This window comes from Pelodiscus sinensis, chromosome 29, assembly GCF_049634645.1.
Source record: "Pelodiscus sinensis isolate JC-2024 chromosome 29, ASM4963464v1, whole genome shotgun sequence".
In the NCBI taxonomy this organism is placed as follows: domain Eukaryota; kingdom Metazoa; phylum Chordata; order Testudines; family Trionychidae; genus Pelodiscus; species Pelodiscus sinensis.
In genome coordinates, this window is record NC_134739.1 from 4,621,236 (window position 1) to 4,639,609 (window position 18,374).

The window sequence follows — 18,374 nt, forward strand, 5'->3', positions numbered from 1 at the left end:
GCAGCCCAAGTCTCCTGGCCCCAGGAATTGCAGCCAGGCTATTGTATTGCAAGGAGCCACTGCTTTAGTTGATTTTATAAAGGCAATCCCTTCCTCTGCCAACCTCCTCAGTCCAGGCACCTTGGGCAGCAAGGAACAAAAGCCTCTGCCTACCAGGTCTGTTCCTCCTGGCCTGGAAACAGCTTGAAAATTATAGCCTGGGTGCTGGACCGCCAAGAAACAAACCAAGGAGCTATTTTGTCCTGGCTCTCTCCTAGGGACTCCAGGGAAAGTGAGAGGGGCCCTGGAGTGGCAGAACGGTCTAGCAGTTAGAGCAGGGGTGGTTAAGAATCAGCACTTTTAAATTGCCCCCCCCCCCCGGCAAAGTCACGACTCTTGTCGCTGCCTCTTGCCTCAGTTTCCCCAGTTGTACGATGGGAATAAAACACGCTGATTTAAATCCCGGTTGGAAGCGCACTGGAGTCTGAATTCACAGGACTCGCTGAGGCGCTCCCGTGTCCAGGGGTGCGAGATGGGCCGCGTGCCTGGCCGGAGAGCTGCGGCTTCACTCCGGTTCGCTCAGGGCTGCCCCGCACTGAGCCCGCGGGCACCTGCCGTGGGCAGCAGGAGCTGCCAATATTTGCTGGTCCTGGGGAAGGGCACAGCCGCGCTGGGGAGGGCAGACAGGGCGCACCGTCCGGAGGAGGGAAGGCGCCAGGGCGCAGTACCACCCCCGGAGCACCAGAGGCGGCGGCCGGCACCGGAGTGGGGCAGGCGGCAGAGCCTCCGCCGCGCACCCGGGACAGCTCCCCACTCCGCACCCCCGCCTTGTCCCGCCCGCTCAGCGCCCCCGCCCCAGCCGCCCGCTGCATCCTGCGCCCCAGCCCCCCGTGTGCGCCCCGGCGGGGCTCCTGCCCGTGCCCGGGGGCTGCCCATTGCAGCGCTGCAGCGGGGGAGTTAAAATACCCAGCCCGCCTCCTCCCCGGCCTCCGGCAGAGCCCCCCGCCCCGCCCCGGCTCAGCCTCTGCAGCACCAGCCTCGCTGCTGGCCGCAAAGCACCGGCCCCCTTAGGAACCGGCGAGAGCGGAGCCGCTGGCGCGGGCGGGGCTGCCCTTGGCTGGGCAGGTGAAGTGCCGAGGGCAGAGGGGGGCTGTGGAGGAGGAGGAGATACGCCGGGGGGAGGCTGGAACCCAGCCCCATCCGAGCCGGGGAGCCGGAAGGCGGCGAGCCGGGCAGCCCGAGCGCAGCAGGATTATAAAAGGACCGGCCGGGGGCTGGCGGCGAGAGCCGGGGGCCAGCTCCTGCTCCCGGAGAGCCCGCTCCGCAGGCAGGCTCCTGCCAAGCAGACCTGGCTCCCTCCCCGCTCCTCCGCGACACCAGCATCCCCGAGCAGTGCGGCAGCAGACGGGCCATGCCGGCCGGAGCCCGGCCAGGGGGGAATTAACAGCCCCAGGATGGTGCTGCGGCCAGGTCCGAGCCTCGCCCTGCAGGTAAGAGCCGGGCTTTGTCCAGGGACCCCGCTCACTCGAGCGGGCTGCATTGGCACAAGCTGCGCCGGGGGCGCCTCTGTCCCGGCCTCGGCACTTGGGGGCGAGTTGGCGATGTATCGAGCCCGCAGCAGCGCGCCATGCAAGGAGCCGCGGGCGCTCCAGCCGGGGCAGAGCGAAGAGGGAAGGCTCCCGGGGGTCGTCCTGGGGACGCGGTCTGGGGGCAGCCCTGGGAGAGGGCGAGCCCCGCTTGCTCCGGCAAATCCCCTGGCGCGCTGCTCCGCGCGGCTCCGGCTTGGTTCCCCGCGGAACCATCTGCTCCCGGCTTCCCTGAAAGTGGCCGCGAGTCGAGTCCCCCGCTGCCTTGGCTGGCTGGAGCCGGCAGGGCCCCTACCGGACATGCCCGCCCGCTTTCCCCGCTGCACCGGCCCCGGTCCGAGGGATACTTGTGGGAACACATCGAAGCTGGAGCCGCGGGCGGGACAAGCCGTTGCCTTTCCCCCGGGCGAGGTGCCGGGTTCCGCTGAGAACCCAGACCCAACCCACACGGTGCCAAGGGGGGGGGGGGGGGTTCGACGAGCACCCGAACATTTTTGGCAAACCCCGGCGCGGGGGTGGCAGAACGCGGCTCGCTCTGGGCCGGTGTAGAGGGGACCAGCTCTGTGCAGCCCGCTGAGTTCCCGGCGGGGGAAAGCCCGCAGCGGCCAGAGACAGTCCGCAAAGGCGGAGGGCTAAGTTCGACCGGCCCTCTGGGCGCAGCGGCGCTTTGCAAGCTTGTCGGTTGTGCGACAGAAGTAATTGCAGACCCTCGTGTTACCCGGAAAACCGGGGCGTCCAAAGTGCCAGCAGCGCGGAGCATTGGGAAGAATTACTCGGAAGTGCTAACGCGCGCCAAGGGTGCAGCGCGGTTCCACGCTCCTGCCTTGGATGAGCCGAGTCTCTGTTGTAGTCGCTGTGCTACCGTAATGCTGCATGAAGAGAGCTCTCGCGCAATGTTATGGTCGCACCATTCGTGGTAGGCTTTGGATTTTTGAGGTTGTTTTTTTTTTACAAAAATCATGGGAAATATTGTCTGTTTCCAGTTAGCGTTTAAATGCTCCTCTGTGTTTTCCCCGTCTTTGAGCTCAGGAAGAACTGCCCCTTTCCTGTCACTTCTGTCCACACCCTTGTCCAGAGCCCCTCTGGGGAGTTCATCCCAAACCATTTGAAGAGATCCCGAGCAATTGACCAAGTGGGGCAGAGGGATGAAAGTGGAGTAGAGGGCAGCCTTAGCTAGGTCCGGGTCTATACTGTCTAGGTAAACTGATAAATAACACACCAGATCCAGCACAATGAAATTACAAGGCAACACACTTCATAGAGTCTGGCAATGGAGGGGAAGTTCTGCACCTGTGCTGAGGCAGAACCAGGTGAACCTAGAACCTAGAATCATGGAGATTCGCCACAGGCAGGATTCCATATGGTTTGTGTCTCTGAGCGGCACAGCTGCTCGCAGTTCCCAGTGGCTGTGGTTTGCCGTTCCTGGCCAATGCGAGCTGCAGGGATGTGGTGGCCCAGCCCACAATGCTTTCTGTGGCTCCCATTGGACACTGGGAGCTGCAAGTGGCCTGGCTAACACATGCCCAGTTAAGCAACCTGCCTGGCAGCCGGATGAGCCATGTCTGGCATGTGGGCTGCAGGGTCCTGTGGCTGACCCAGAGCATCTCTAGACCATTGGGTTCTTCCTTCCCCAGACCTGAGGAAGATTCTGAGTAGCTTTGATGATGGTCCCTCCCTCCAACAGAAGTCGGTCCATCCTCTCCCCTCTTGTCTCTGTCGTAGCCTGGGGCCAACAAGTGTTTATCCAGCTTGTTCCTTAAAACCTGCAGGGATGGAGATTTCACAACACCTCTTGGAAGCCTGTGCCAGAGATTAACTATCCATATAGTTAGAAAGATTTTCCTAATATCTGACCAAAATCTCCCTTCCTAGGATCCGGTTTAGAGGGTTACCTGAACTAACACACCTCTGATGAATCACATTACACTTCCTTCCCACACTTTATTCTCAGCACCTCCCATGATTGACCTAGGAGGGAAGCCTGAAAGAATTGGGCTTGTTTAGTTTCGAAAAGAGGAGATGGAGTATAAAAGGGTGTTATAAGGAGGAGGGAGAAAAATTGTTCTCCTTGGCCTCTGAGGATAGGACAAGAAGCAAGGGGCTTAAATTGCAGCAAGGGTGGTTTAGGTTGGACATCAGGAAAAACTTTCTGCCTGTCAGGGTGATTAAATACTGGAAGAAATTGCCTAGGTGGGTTGTGGAATCTCCATCACTGGGGATATTTAAGAGCAGGTTGGACAGATATCTATCAGGGATGGTCTAGAGGGTGCTTGGTTCTGCTGTGAGGGCAGGGGACTGGAGTCAATGACCTCTCAAGGTCCCTTCCAGTTCTAGTGTTCTATGATATTCCTCCTACTTGGGGCCTCTTCGGGGAAGGGCTGCTACTATTCTCAAGGGCAAAGAAGTCATAGCCTCTGTGTCTCTCAGTCCTGGGCAGTCTTTGCAGGGCTTGGGAGACATACGAGTCCCTCCTAGACCACAACAGAGTGGAACAGAGATGCCGCTGCTCCAAGTGGCTCCAGAGTCAACCAGGGCCTCTGTGTCATTGAGCCAGCCTGAAAAAAAAAAAAGAGAAAATTAAAGCCCTCCTTCAAGCAGAGATTTTGCTCTCAAAAGAGAGAAGTGCAAGAGATGCCATGAAATCCACTAGGGATTTTTCTCATGCTGTCAGTTTTGTTCAGATACCATGGTGATGGATAGCAATAAAAATCCAGAGACAGAGAGGAGAGAGATGTGAAAATTTGCTGTGAAAAGTTCACCCTGGCGCTACAAGTGATTTTAAACCCCCCAGAATGTTCATATGACATTTTGTCAGGAAACGTTGACATTTATACGATTACAGCAATTTCCAAATTGTTTTCCCGGCCCTCAAATTGACATGTCTTGATGGGCCGGAGGGGGGGGGGAAGGGCGGAGGGGAGGGAAAGAAACCTTTTGCTGCAAGACTTTTGCCCAGCTCTAATAATAGTATTAATTAAAAACTCTGACATGATGTCTCAAGCCTGCTGAGGAAATGCTCAAGGAAATGGTGTGTGTGTGAGCACACACATATGTGTGCGCATACATGTGCGCGCGTGCATGTGTGTGTACGTGTGCATGCCTGCATGTGTGTGTGAAAAATAACCACCTGGATCATTTCATGTCTCCAGAGATAGTGGTGCCATCAGTATTGAGCGTAGTTGTTCCATTACTATCAGATGGATGTACAGAAATACAATCCGAGAAGCCAATGGGAAAATCCGGGGCAGAGTTCCTGCCTATGTGCATGCAGATCCCTTGGAAGGTTTGTAGCCCAGAAGCCTCTCTTGAGCAGAGAACAGACAGTGGTCTTATGCATCCCCAATGTTTTCTCACCAAGTCTAGGGAAAGACTTAATCTAGCAGAGCGAGGAGTAATGTGATCCAGTGGGTGGAAGCTGACACTAGACAAATCCAAACGTGAAACAAGGCCCAAATTCCTAATGGTGAGGGCAATTACTCAGGGAGACATCTTAACTAGGGATGTGGTGGATGTGAAGCCTTTACATTAAGTCTGGGTGTCCTCCTAACCCTAAAACATAAGCTCTAGTTCTTGGGTCTCCAGATCTCATGTAGGACTCATGGGGGGCAGTTCTCTGGCCCACACAATGTGCTAGGTCAGACTGGCTCAGCACAGTTGTCCATTCTGGCCTTAAAACCGAATGCATTCACGTGGCGGCGCGTTGGGGTCCCCCGTCTCCTGCACCCCCGTAGTGGCACGAACAGACTCCACCAGCCAGCAGAATAGAGGGAGTTTATTGCTTCTCCAGGATACAGCACAGCACAGATGTCATCTGGTTACAGGAACCGGGCCTAGGATGCCTCAGCCCCCGTTGAGATGAGGGAGACTGGGCCCCTAAATCTCAGCCTGTAGCTTAAGCTGCCTCCACCACGATACCCGACAGACTCTAACTAACTAACTTCCAGCCCTGCCCGCCCCAGCCAGGGCTCCACTCCGCCTTCTTCCCATTGTTCCGCTCCCTGGGAGATAACTGGTCAGACAGGTTCGGAGCCCCCTTGCATAAAGACTCATCCCCTGCCCTGCTGGGCCATGCTACAGACAGCAGACAGTGGAGGTCACCCACAGCCCACCGCCCAGCATAGCAACCAGTAAGGTACCCCCCACTATGTCACAGTTCATGACCTCCCAATCCCTGTGGGGTCAGCCTCCATCAGCTCTGAGCACGGAGCCCAGCTTGAGTCCCTCATATGAAATGAGGCAAAAGATGGGGGTAACATTTTTAAAAAGAGCTTCTCTAGCCCTTGCCTGAATGCCCCCTTGGAAGCGTATTGCTGTGCAGTGAAAGGTGGCCCAGGGTTTGGGGCTGGCTCCTTTCACAAATTAGAGTAAGAATTCTGTCTTCATTCATGTACCAAAGGGCCTTACTGATTTTTGGAAGAGGAAAAAGGCAGTGGCTGTGAAAATATCAGCAATTAGGCTACAGACAAGCTGGGAAGCAGAGCTGCTGTGGGGGCCAGAGCAGGCTTCAGATAATCCAGAGGTTCATTGGAGTGATGGTGACTGGGGAGGAGATTGAGTGATGAAGAAATTCACTCGGAAAGACCATTTTTCTTACGCTACAATATTAGGCTCCTCTCTAGGCAGTAACGTTCTGAGGAACTGACTTGAAAAGTAGCCAGAGCACACAAAGTTGAAGCGCTATTCATTTCCGGCTTGTGTCATTTTTCCTAGTCGCTCTCCCCAAATCTGGGCTATACATTACATCGCCTCTCTCTCCTGAGCAGACAGGCAACCACACCATGTCTCCTCCTAGGGGGAGGTCTGTCTTTCCTAGTCTGCTTGTACTCACAGGTAATGCTTTGGGTGAACTCTAGACTTCATGAAAGTCAATGGTAAAAATCCCATTGGCGTCAAGTGAGGCCAGAAGTCTATGGCAGAAGGGATCCAATGTGATCTTCTCCTCTGAGCTCCTGCGTGACACGAGCCAGAGACCCTCACCCCGATATGCCGGCACAGCTTCTCCCTTCACACTGCTGAGTCCAAAGGGTGAGTCAGCATCAGCCGTTTGTGTGGGTGGATAAATTGAGGTGCCCACAGTCACTGAGATGGTGGGAGAACCCAGGTCTTGTCCCTGGTCAGTATCGTAGCTCCTGGACCTCAATGGTCCCAGTGGCAAACTCTCAGCTAACTGTATTTGCAAATCCCCTGCCGTCAGGTGACTCCTGCTGTACGGTTGAGCCGGAAAGTTCCTCTTGAAGGGAACTGTTACAAGCAGAGCCGTTCGGAAAATCGAATTCCCATCCTGCGGGGTCCCTGTGTTGAGACATGCGGTTTTGTCCTGAAATGTGGCAAGCAGTGTTGTGTTGCGGCACAACAAGATCCAACCAATTCTAGATCTGCAGTGTCTGAAGGTAGAATTTGGACATGGTCACTAGAAGCAAAAGATTTCACTGGCAAACCCCATCGGCGTTCACACTTCCCAAATCGCGACGTGCCGGAATGCCAGTTTGAAAGACCAGTTAGAGTTTCCCATGGGAGAAATGTATTGAAAGGGGCATTTGCCCCCGAAAACCGTGGAGTTGGCTGCATTATGTTGGGAGGAGGCTTTTGTCAAAAAACATTGCCTGGCTTTAGCCAAAAAAGAGGTTCATAAGCACAGGACGCTTACAAAATATTGTCCCCGGGTGTGTATTATTGCAATTAGCTGTATTTGTATTGGTATTGTCATAGAGACAAGCAATCCTGGTCATGTATTAAGCTACAGGTTTAGCCAGAAACACAGGACTGGATCTATGCATTAACCCTGCACATGCGATGGTTTGGAGATGCCCAGTGAATGCAGCCGGACAACCTGACCTCTGCTCACACCATTCAAGCACAGGGATGTGGCTAAGGCAGTTTGGGGTCCCAGCTTAGGTAACATTTATTTTAAAACCTGTCAGACACAGCTGTCCTGATGCAGCCATGCGTGAGATCAAACCCCGAGCGTGGCGTGAGGTCAGGTTTGGGGAGAAGGGAGTATCGCCGAACACACTTGAGCAAAAATAAGTGATAAGACTCAGACCCATTTACAATTCCCTTTTATTTAGGGGCACTGTATCTTGGGAACCCCTTGGTCAAATGGCCTCAAATTTGTACCACTAGTGCAACCCTGGCCCCCGATGAAGCATGAGAACCTTTGAGACAATCTGAGCGTGCATGTGGATTTTAGAACCCCTAGTGTGTAAACAGCAAACTCCAGAAGTATGGCCGTGTCAATGCCCTGTGCTGCTCACTTAACCCTCCATAGATCATTCCTGAGCTTCCTGGAACATGACAGGAAGGCCACCCTGTGCTACAGCCCTGGCAGGCGCTTCCCTTGGCTTGCTCTGGAGGTCTCTCAGTGAGGGCCCCTGCTGGCTTGTGAGGCCCAGGGCAACTGTTGTCCCTCGGGAGCTGGGAAAGACGGTCGCTCATCCTTCGGCTTGGCAGCCTAGCCTCAGCTGCTGGGAGGGTCCCTGCCCTGCACTGCCGTGGGGTCTGTCTGCCTTCGACTGGCTGGTGCAAAGACAGCCCTGCGGGTCCTGGGGCTCTGGCTGGAACCATGACGGGGGTGGGGGGACCCCGAGCAAGCGAGATGGTGCTGGAGCGTGTCGCCCTCCCCCCTCAGCTTATCATAGAATCATAGGACTGGAAGGGACCTCGAGAGGTCATCGAGTCCAGCCCCCCGCCCTCAAGGCAGGTTTCTGTCAGAGAGGTTTGCCACAGGCCCCTTCAAGGGACCCACAGGCCGAGTCCTCTCCCGTAGCATCGCTGACTGTGGGCACAGGCAGGCGATGGACTCTGGGGCGGCAAAGCTCTCTGGGCCCCAGGCTCAGCTCGCAGCACCACGGGCTGGCGGCTTTTCACCCCCCTGTGGCACAAGGTGCCTCACAGCAGCAGGCGCAAAGCAGGAGAGGAGCGGGGGCTGCTTCCATTTCACCATCTTGGCAGCCTTCCTTGCAGTTGTGTCTCTGCTGCTTTCTCTGGCCCGGCGAGGTGTGTGACCCTGGGGAGCGCGGGGGGAGGGGAGTTAACCAAAGAGGTTCCACCATGGGCTTTGGGTCTCCAGCCAGGCAGCGTCTGGCTGACGGTCACGGTTTGGCCCGTTTGATTCATTCCACAGGCTGCACGAGGCCAGTGGGGGGCTAGAGAGCAGCACTGGCTCACGCTGGGTCCAGCTGGCCTCAGGACAGGAACCCGGTGACAGCAGGAAGAGAGCCTGAAACATAAGCCCTTGTGTGACACCTGGTAGAGGGCAGGACTTGCTCTCAGAATCTGGCAAGAACAGGGACGATATTGCTAGAAATCCATGTGCCTGAGCAGTGCAAGTCACGGGGCAGACACGCAAGCCCATCCCGGGACTAAGGATGGTGCGAAACCCTGCCCTGGGGAGGAGGTGCACACTGAGCTCCCCCCATGGAAAAGGCCAGGCTGGCAGCATGGCACAAAGAGGCTTTTATCTACCCACCTTAGACAAGGTGCTGGGGGATCGGTGGCGTGTCAGAAGGCAGAGGGGCAGCACAGACTTGCTTGTACCGGACATGAGGCTGTATCTTAGAGGGAATTCCCTTGTGTAGCCTTAGGCGGCATCTAGACAGCGGGGCTATTTCGGGATCCCAGGAGTATCCCGAAATAGCAATTCTGCATCTTTAAACACACCCGTTATTTCAAAATAGATTTCAAAATAACAGGCGCGCTATTCCAGCACCCCTGTTCCACGAGGGCTGAGGGACTTGTCGGAATAGCGCTTTGTTTCGCAATCTGGCGCTGCGTGGACCGCACCGAACTTCAAAATAGACTGTTTCAGAATAAGATTGAAATAAGCGACGCAATTTGTACAGTGCCAGGTGTGAGGCTTCTCTTGAGGTAAGGGTGCGGGGTAGATGCACCCCTCGGGAGGAAGGGAAAGGCTCCCCGTTCCCTGAGATGCTCCACTGTTATGAGCATACTTGTATTAATGGTCTGGTAGCGGAACAGATGGGCGGTGGGTGAAAGCCCAGCTGGGGAAGGCAAGACCCAGCCCCGCCCCTTCTGTCCAAGGCCCGCCCCTGGAACCAAGCCCCGCCCACTCCAGTGGCCATGGAGCCACGCTGCCACGCCACAGAGCCAAGCCTTCCTGTCCAAACCACAATAGTCATTCCAGCAAAGCCGGACACTACCACCTGCTTGTGACCCATTGGCTTCAAATACTGGTCATTCACCCTAAGCTGTGTGGCTCATCCCCTGACAGTAACTGGCAGCATTCTGCATCAACAGACCTCACATGGGGAAACTGAGGCACAGACAAGGGCAGTGTCTGAGACTGGAACTGCAGTCACCCAATACCCGGGCCAGCATGCTATCCACTTGCCCCTGCTGGCTTCCCAGAGGCAGACCCATCTTTCTTTCCCTGATTAGACGAACAATCGTTTATGCCTGACATTTGCTTCCACCTGAAAATGAATCGCATTGACTCCTGAGAGCTGCGTCACCATTAAACACGCCTCCACCCTCGCTGCCTGGGCGTGTCCGTGCGAGCATCTGTGAAAAGTGAGCAGCGGGGGTGAGGGGAGGGCATGAATGTAGTTGGAGCCACATCTGACAGTGAGGGGACTGAACTATTTGCAGGAACTTCCTGCTCACCCTTCCAGCCACGAAGCCTCCCTCCCTTTCCCGGTGCCCGGGCACCCTCCCCCCCCCCCGAGAGCGCCCCCCGTGCGAGGAGCCTCCGAGCACACACACTGACCCAGCTGCCCAGCGCTCCTGTGCTCTGAAACGCACGGAATGCTTTGCTCAATAAAGCTTCGCGGCTCGCTCGCCAATTTCAGCCCCGCTGTGAGCCGGAGACCCAGTTGCTAATTAGGCAGCGCCCATCCATCTTTCAGCACCGAGGCTGCCCCGGCCCTCCTGACGCACAGCTCAGATCTGCTCTGATCAGGAAAAGGCCAGAGCATGGCAGTGCAGGGGGCTGGGCCTGTAATAGGCGGTGATTAATTAGTTAATGCCTGTGGCGCACTTGGAGATGGGGCCATGCTAGGTGCTTATTATAATGGATGAGGACTTTGCTGGTAGATCCCTGGAAGGCCAGGGGTGGGTGGATACACAGCGTGTCTCGGCCTCCACTGCTCACACCTCTTAGCGGCTGTCACCGCCGGGGCTGCCCTCCGAGCTGCTGCGCGCTAACACGTGCTGAGTTTCTCTCTCTGCCGGCCGTGTCTCTCCAGCAGGGAGGAACCCGGCCTACCTGCCTCCCGACGAAGCGCGTGGTCAAGGCCAGAGTCTCCTCTGGATCTAGGGAGGAACGGGAAAGGCGACACTCCACATCAGAGACACACGCCAGCCTTGACCAGTTGGGGAAATGTCCTTGCGGGAATGGTCGGCCCGGGTGTCGAGTGGGGGTGCAGGATGGGCTGGTAGCCCGGGATATCTGGGGCATGGGACCAGGCGAGCTTTGCTCCCATTGGGCCTTAGACAACATGAGGGGGGCTGGTGCCAGAGCGTGTTACATAGGGGACTTTACAACACCCCAAAGGGACAGAAATGGGAGCCCCGGCCGCAGGGCATGATTCTGATGGTGCATGGGAGGCTTAGCCGAGGGGTGAGGATCTCCACTGCAGCAGGGAGTCACTGCGGGGAGGTGGCGGGGTGAGACCAGATAACGTGCCCAGGTGGGGCTGCGTCAGGTTTCATTTAGTCAGTCAGCGCGGGTCTGTCTACGCTGCAACGAGCTGCTCACAGCGAGCCCCGGCCAGCTCCGAAGCCCTGAAGTCCTCACTGCAATGAAACGGCCCCTTGGCCCAAGCCAGCCGCGGTATCCAGCCACTGTGCAGACTGACCCTTGGCTCACAGGGCAGCTCGCAGTCCCCCTCGACTGGGCCGCGTGGGGCTTTACATGTCTCCTGCAGCCTCTCTGCCACCAGAACTGGCCATGTTGGCCCAGGCCCCGGAGCAGGACTGATGCGGGCGGGCCAGGGGCCAGGAGCCAGGCCTTGCTCTGCATGGTGTCCCCAGGGCTCTGCGGTGTGTACGTATTCCCCTTTGCCAGCACGTTCAGTGACCGGAGAGGCTGTGAAATTCAGGCCGGCAAAGCCCAGAGCCCTGGCTGGGGGCCCTCGGTGCACAGGACATAGCGCCTGGCTGGGGGCCCTCGGTGCACAGGACATAGCGCCCTGGCTGGGGGCCCTCGGTGCCCAGGACATAGCGCCCTGGCTGGGGGCCCTCGGTGCACAGGACATAGCGCCCTGGCTGGGGGCCCTCGGTGCACAGGACATAGCGCCCTGGCTGGGGGCCCTCGGTGCCCAGGACATAGCGCCCTGGCTGGGGGCCCTCGGTGCCCAGGACATAGCGCCCTGGCTGGGGGCCCTCGGTGCCCAGGACATAGCGCCCTGGCTGGGGGCCCTCGGTGCACAGGACATAGCGCCCTGGCTGGGGGCCCTCGGTGCACAGGACATAGCGCCCTGGCTGGGGGCCCTCGGTGCACAGGACATAGCGCCCTGGCTGGGGGCCCTCGGTGCCCAGGACATAGCGCCCTGGCTGGGGGCCCTCGGTGCACAGGACATAGCGCCCTGGCTGGGGGCCCTCGGTGCACAGGACATAGCGCCCTGGCTGGGGGCCCTCGGTGCACAGGACATTGCGCCCTGGCTGGGGGTCCTCGGTGCACAGGACATTGCGCCCTGGCTGGGGGCCCTCGGTGCACAGGACATAGCGCCCTGGCTGGGGGCCCTCGGTGCCCAGGACATAGCGCCCTGGCTGGGGGCCCTCGGTGCCCAGGACATAGCGCCCTGGCTGGGGGCCCTCGGTGCCCAGGTCATAGCGCCCTGGCTGGGGGCCCTCGGTGCCCAGGACATAGCGCCCTGGCTGGGGGCCCTCGGTGCCCAGGACATAGCGCCCTGGCTGGGGGCCCTCGGTACACAGGACATAGCGCCCTGGCTGGGGGCCCTCGGTGTGACGGCGCGTTGGGGGTCCCCCATCTCCTGCACCCCGAAATGGCACAAACAGACTGCACCAGCCGGTGGAATAGAGGAAGTTTATTGCCTCTCCAGGATACAGCACAGCACAGATGGAATCTGGTCACAGAGCTGGGCTAGGATGCCTCAGGCCCCCTTGAGATGGGGGGAGACTGGGCCCCTAAACTCCAGCCCCTTTCCCTAGGCTGTCTCCTCCATGCTCCCAGACAGCAACCAACTAACCCTCTTCCAGCCCTGCCCCCCAGCCAGGGCAGCATTCCACCTTCCTTTGTTCCTCTCCATGGGGGGTGTCTGGCCATACCGGTTGAGAGGCCCCTTTGCATAGTGACTCATCCTGTTTTGCTGGGTCGTGGTACCCATGGCAGCCAGTGGGGGTTACCCCAGAGCCAGCAGCATAGAAACCAGCCAGGTACCCCCACTACGTCACACTCGATGCCCAGGACATAGCGCCCTGGCTGGGGTGTTCTCCCACTGGCTGGATGGTGTGAAATTCTCAAAACTGCGCCCCCCTCGGGTCCATTTTACCAGGGGACCGATGGGCTGGATGGCCCGGTGCAGTAGCCTTTTAAATCAGCCGCTCTCCAACTTGAGCAACCTGAGGGCTCCGCTTTTAATTTACATTATTTGTGGACCCCCAACCTCCCTCGGCCCCAGGGCCTGCCCCGACTCCACCCCTTCGCCCAAGACCCCGCCCTTGCCCCATCTCGTCCCACCCCCCTCTTCACCCTGCCTCCCTCCACCTCTTCCCTGAGCACTCCTGCCCCCAATCCACATGATGCAACAGCTGCTCAGCAGCATGCAGGAGGCCGGGGAAGGAGGGGGAGGAGTTGGTCAGTGTGGCCAGCAGACGGACCCCAGTTCGGGACACACTATTGTAAATGGTTTGTGACTCCTTGTGTGCTGCTGTGTGGGTGTCAGTTCCCAGGGAAAAGTGTGTTCCTGGCGGGTTAGATGAATTGAGGAGCCCCTGGCCTGTTTGCTGTAAAATGCAATTCGGGCACTTTCCTGAACTCTCCCTTTAGACTTCCATTTGGAGTTGCCTCTTTTGTTCTTCACGTCCAGTCCTCCTCTGTTCTGCAGTGCTATTCAACAGCAGCCGATTCCACCCCAGAGGTGGCTGCATTCCAGCTTGCCTCAAGCAGAAAGAAACCCTTGACATTGAGGTCATGTCTTCACTCCCTGCTGGATCCACAGGCAGTGATCCATCCAACATGGATTGATTTATCGTGTCTAGTATAGACACGATAAATCAACTGCCGAGCGCTCCCTCATCGACTCCTGTACTCCACCAAAACGAGAAGAGTAGGTGGAGCAGATGGGAGAGTGTCGGGGTCAACTTGCTGCTGTGAAGATACTGTATTAGCACACCTAAGTACACTGACTTAGCTATATTGTTCATGTGGTTGGAGTTGAGTAACTTAGGTTGATGGCCAATAGTGGTGTAGACAAGGCCCGAGACAACTTCCCTGTGGACCGGAACGTTGGCTCCCTTGTGGGAAGGATGCATGATCCCTGGGCTCTGGCTTTCTGCCTAAGCAGCATCCTTGGAGGCAGGATTGATGAGATGTTCCCAGACAGCTCCCCAGGTTTGAAACCAGGGCTCATTGGGCTGGTGGATTGGGCTGGCCTATCTATTACATTCGTCCAATTTGTGACCCTCTCGCCAGCCAGCCAGCCAGTCAGCCAGGCAGGGCTGTCCCTGTGAGAAATGGAGTGGGCTGTTTCTCACCTCCCACTGCCGAAGTGCCATCACTTATTTTTAGACAGGAGACAATGAGCTTTCTGATTAAATCCGGGCAGCGGCAGCAGCCATCAGATAGCGGCCAGGTGGATTCAGCCTACACAGTCGATATTAAAATCAAGCCTGTTCTCAGAGCCAATATTCAGATGATTGCGTTCAGCTCTTGGGGGGCAGGGAGACAGGGGGCTGGCACCAAGGGGCAGTGGCTTTGGTGGAAGACACAAGCTAAGCTCCCCCCAAGCCCTCTGGCTTGGAAATGAAGCCTGGAAAGAAACAGAGAAAGAAATCAATTGCTGGGGCAGGGCAGCTCAGCTCACACAGGAAAATCTCCCCATGTCCAGCCAAAATGCCAGCTCCTCTCTTCAGAACAGTCTGCTGCCCCTTCATCCAGCGGCGCCTGCCCTTTGCGCTGGAGATCTGAACTTGCCACGACAGGCTGTGCTGGAGGAAGCCCCGTGTGCGAAGGAAGTTGCCGTGCAGAATTTCCACAGGCGGTGACACCTCCATGGTCACCAGAACCCCTTCGGACAGGCGATCTGAGACTGGGGGAAAGCGCCAGAAAAGCTGAGGGGCCTACGGCCTGTTGAAAATCCAAGAGATTGTAGCTCTTACAGGCCCAAATCACTTTGGAAAATCGGGCCTGAGCATCTAAATCACTGGGCTGCTTTGCAAATTTTACCTGAGGTGACAATGTCTCAAGCCCGCTCTCGCTTCTCTGCGCCACGATGTCACATCCCGCCCAAAGGCATCGTCTGAAGGCAGCGGTTTGCCCAAGTAAACGGGTTCGTCTTCGTGGTGACACAGGACTCCTGGCCGGTGTTGCTGGAACAGACTAACACGCTGCCCCTCTGAAAATTGCCCGTGGCAGCGGTTTCATAATTTACACCCGGGAGCGACGGATAAAAGAGCATCCACGTAAAAGGAGGGGCGGGATTCAGGAAGGCAGAGACCGTAGCCCGGGGGGTGTCACACTCGTCTTGTGCCACGTGACCACAACAGGGCATTCAAACCCTTCTGGGGTTTTTCCCATTCTTACCGAGAACTGAGCAGTTTTATATTCAGCCTGGAGATGGCGGAAGCCGCTTGCGTGGGGGGGTCAGTGGCGACTAAGGCTACGTCTACACTGCAATGAAATGTTGGGATACCGGAGTATCTGGAAATAGCTATCCCGCGTCTTCACAGCAATCCTGGTGTTCCAGGCTCGCTGTTCCGACATGCCTGTAAACCTCATCCCACGAGGTGCAAGGGGCGTTTTGGAATCGCGGGTTATGGTGTAGACAGAGCCAAATTTCAAAATACGCTTTTTCGACGTTACCTCAAAATATGCTTTTTCGACCTACGGTGCAGTGTAGATGCACCCTCGGAGAGAGAAGCACCCCACCCACTTAGCACTAGACAGGGGTTTTCCTTGGTGGTCTCCCTGCTAGGCATCAGCCGGGCCAGGCTCTGCTTAGCGTGTGTGATCACACAATGCTGCTGCAGCCTCCAGATGTGAAGAGCAGCTGGCTCCGGCCTTGCACTTTCCCTAACCAGCATTCCAAGCACTTCACAGCTCCCCGCCCACCTGCGAGGCAGGGCATCGACCCTCGCCCTGCCGTGTGGATGGAGCGCAGGCACAGAGACCAGGTGAGGTGTAGCAGAGCGGGGAACTGATCCCTCCTCTCCTACCCAAGGGTCCTAACCTCTGGGCCTGCCTCTCGAGATCCACTGCGGAGGAACATGCAGCTGCCTCAGAGCCCTGTGCAGAGAGAAGTCCCCGACTCCAGGCTCCCCAGCTGGCAGGCAGACAAAGAGATGGCTGGAGTGTTCTTCATTCTCCAGCGCCAGGAACGTCCCAGCATGAGTCTGTGCCCAACAGCCGGAGGGAATTCCCTGCTGGGATGCCAGGGGCTGGGAGGGGCCGGCCTGTTGGGCAGGAAGGAGACATTCCAGGTGCAATGTATGAGCTCCAGCGAGGGTACAACAGGCCTGGAACGAGGGTGGGCGGGGGGGGCGGGGGGAGGCTGCTGCCTGCGAGCTCCCATAAGGGCTGCAGAGCAAACTTCATTCTAACGCTCTGCTCCTGACTCCCAGACTGCAACTGCCCATGGCTGGGCCTCCCTTTCCCACGGCCACTGGTGATTCTGGGGGCTTCCATTCTGACAGTATCTGAGCCCCCCCCCCCCCCCGGAGAGGGGGTAGTAAGATGAGGGCCTGACGCATGAGCTCCCACAGCACAGGCCGGGTCGGAGGCCCACGGCCCAGAGAATAACGACCCAGACGTTGCTAACATAAAGCAGCCCTGCTCACAGAACTTGGCCAGAGCAGGGCGGATATCGCAGAAACACTCCTACCCAAGAGGTATAGGCACAGGCTGTAGCATGGGCCGTCGGTGCAACTGGGGCTGAGGGATGTGGTAATAGCCCCGCCCCACCAATAGCCCCGCCCTCTCTGCTGAGGCCCCGCCCCCACCACAGGTGGGGAAGAGCGTGTGCACCTCAGGATCCCCAGAGCAGCAGGGAGGGAGGAGGCCACATGGCTCCAGCCTCCCTTGCCTGGAGCATTGGGGAGGGAGGCGGGGGCGTGGCCTGAGCTGCCCCAGAGCATGGGGAGGGAGGTGGGGGCGTGGCCTGAGCTGCCCCAGAGCATGGGGAGGGAGGTGGGGGCGTGGCCTGAGCTGCCCCAGAGAATGGGGAGGGAGGCAGGGGCGTGGCCAGAGCTGCCCCAGACCACGGGGAGGGGAGGCGGTGGCATGGCCGGCAGCGTGGCCCGAGCCATGCTCCGGGGCAACAACACTCCCCCCCAGTACACCTAGAGCAGATGTTCCGGGGCGGAGTGGGGCTGGGGCCAGGTTGGCGGTTTGGGAAGACAAAGCCTTCTCTCTCCTAAACCACCGGACGCCCATGGCTGTGAGCATGTTCCAGAGGGGGCGTAACAGAGCTCCATCGTCTCAGCACCAGCCGCCTCCCGGCAAATAACAGACATCCCGACCCAGGTCTAAACTGACAGCAGGATGGAGAGGAAGTGACCCCCCTTCTGCGAGGTAAGGGGCTAGCAGAGTGTGGCGACCTGATACGTCAGGAGTGCTGGGTAACGTGCTTGGGCCTGTGGATGAAAGCGCACCCCGAAGGGTGAGCGTCCGCTGACCATGGGAGGGGCGCTAGAATCCGTTGTCACGGCGTCCATAAGGTGTAGTGGTGCAGCAGTGAGTCTGTTCACTGACCACTATTATTGTACGTCGCTTGGCAATAAACCTGCTCGGGTGCTTTCAATCCTTTTCTGATTTGTGGTCTCTGGGGGCTCTCTCGGAGTCTGTCATGTTAACTATTTGCACACGGAGACACACACGCAGCTGGAAGTCTATCATCCTTGACAGAGTGGAGGACCTGTCAGGAACTCATCGGGACAACCCCACCTGACTGACAACAAGGGGATGTGTCTGGGCTCCTCGTGACCCCCTCCCTCCGCCGCTACATGAGAATTAGCTTACGACTATGAATATGCAGAACTCCAAGATGCTTTAGACAAAATACCTCACATAACCGATCAATTTTAATGTCACAATCTGCTGGATCTGCATATCCTAATTTTGTGCATACATCATTCTGTGTATGAAGTGAGCAATAGGAAAGGGGGATGTGAGAGAGGTCTATAAAATCATGACTGGTGTGGAAAAAGTGAATAAGGAAAAGTTATTTACTTGTTCCCAAAACATAAGAACTAGGGGTCACCAAGGGTGCAGCTACACAGCAGGACTTAACTCGAAATAAGCTCTGCAAATTGAGCTATGTCAATTGCGTAGCTTATTTCGAAATAGCTTATTTCGACTTTTGGTGCTGTCTCCACAGCACTTATTTTGAAATAAAGCACTCTTCCCCCGACTTCCCTTACTGCTCGTACAATGAGGATTACAGGAGTTGGAGTAAGAAGTCCTCCAGCTTGACTGCTGGCTGTATAGATGCGGACTATGGTATTTTGAAATAACATTACAGCCTGTCTCCGACTTACAAACCGGTTACGGACCAAGCAATTGGTCGTAACTCGGTTTGTTCGTAAGTCGGTCTCCATTGAGTTACACGCGACCGCGCTGTTCTTAAGCGCGGATCGCATTCGTAACTCGGGCTCCGCCATTTACGACATTTT

The 18,374-nt window shown here is 57.3% G+C and overlaps 1 protein-coding gene across 1 annotated transcript in view; it reads left to right on the forward strand.

Annotated features, from left to right (window-relative positions):
- The first annotated feature begins 1,029 nt into the window (after positions 1-1,029).
- The window catches only part of LOC102445239 (corticotropin-releasing factor receptor 1), a 108,148-nt gene continuing 90,803 nt past the window's right edge, over positions 1,030-18,374 (forward strand). The window contains exon 1 of the mRNA XM_075911382.1: positions 1,030-1,469. Within this exon, the coding sequence (XP_075767497.1) occupies positions 1,434-1,469 (36 nt within the window). The 5' untranslated portion in view covers positions 1,030-1,433. The remainder of the gene's footprint in view (positions 1,470-18,374) is intronic.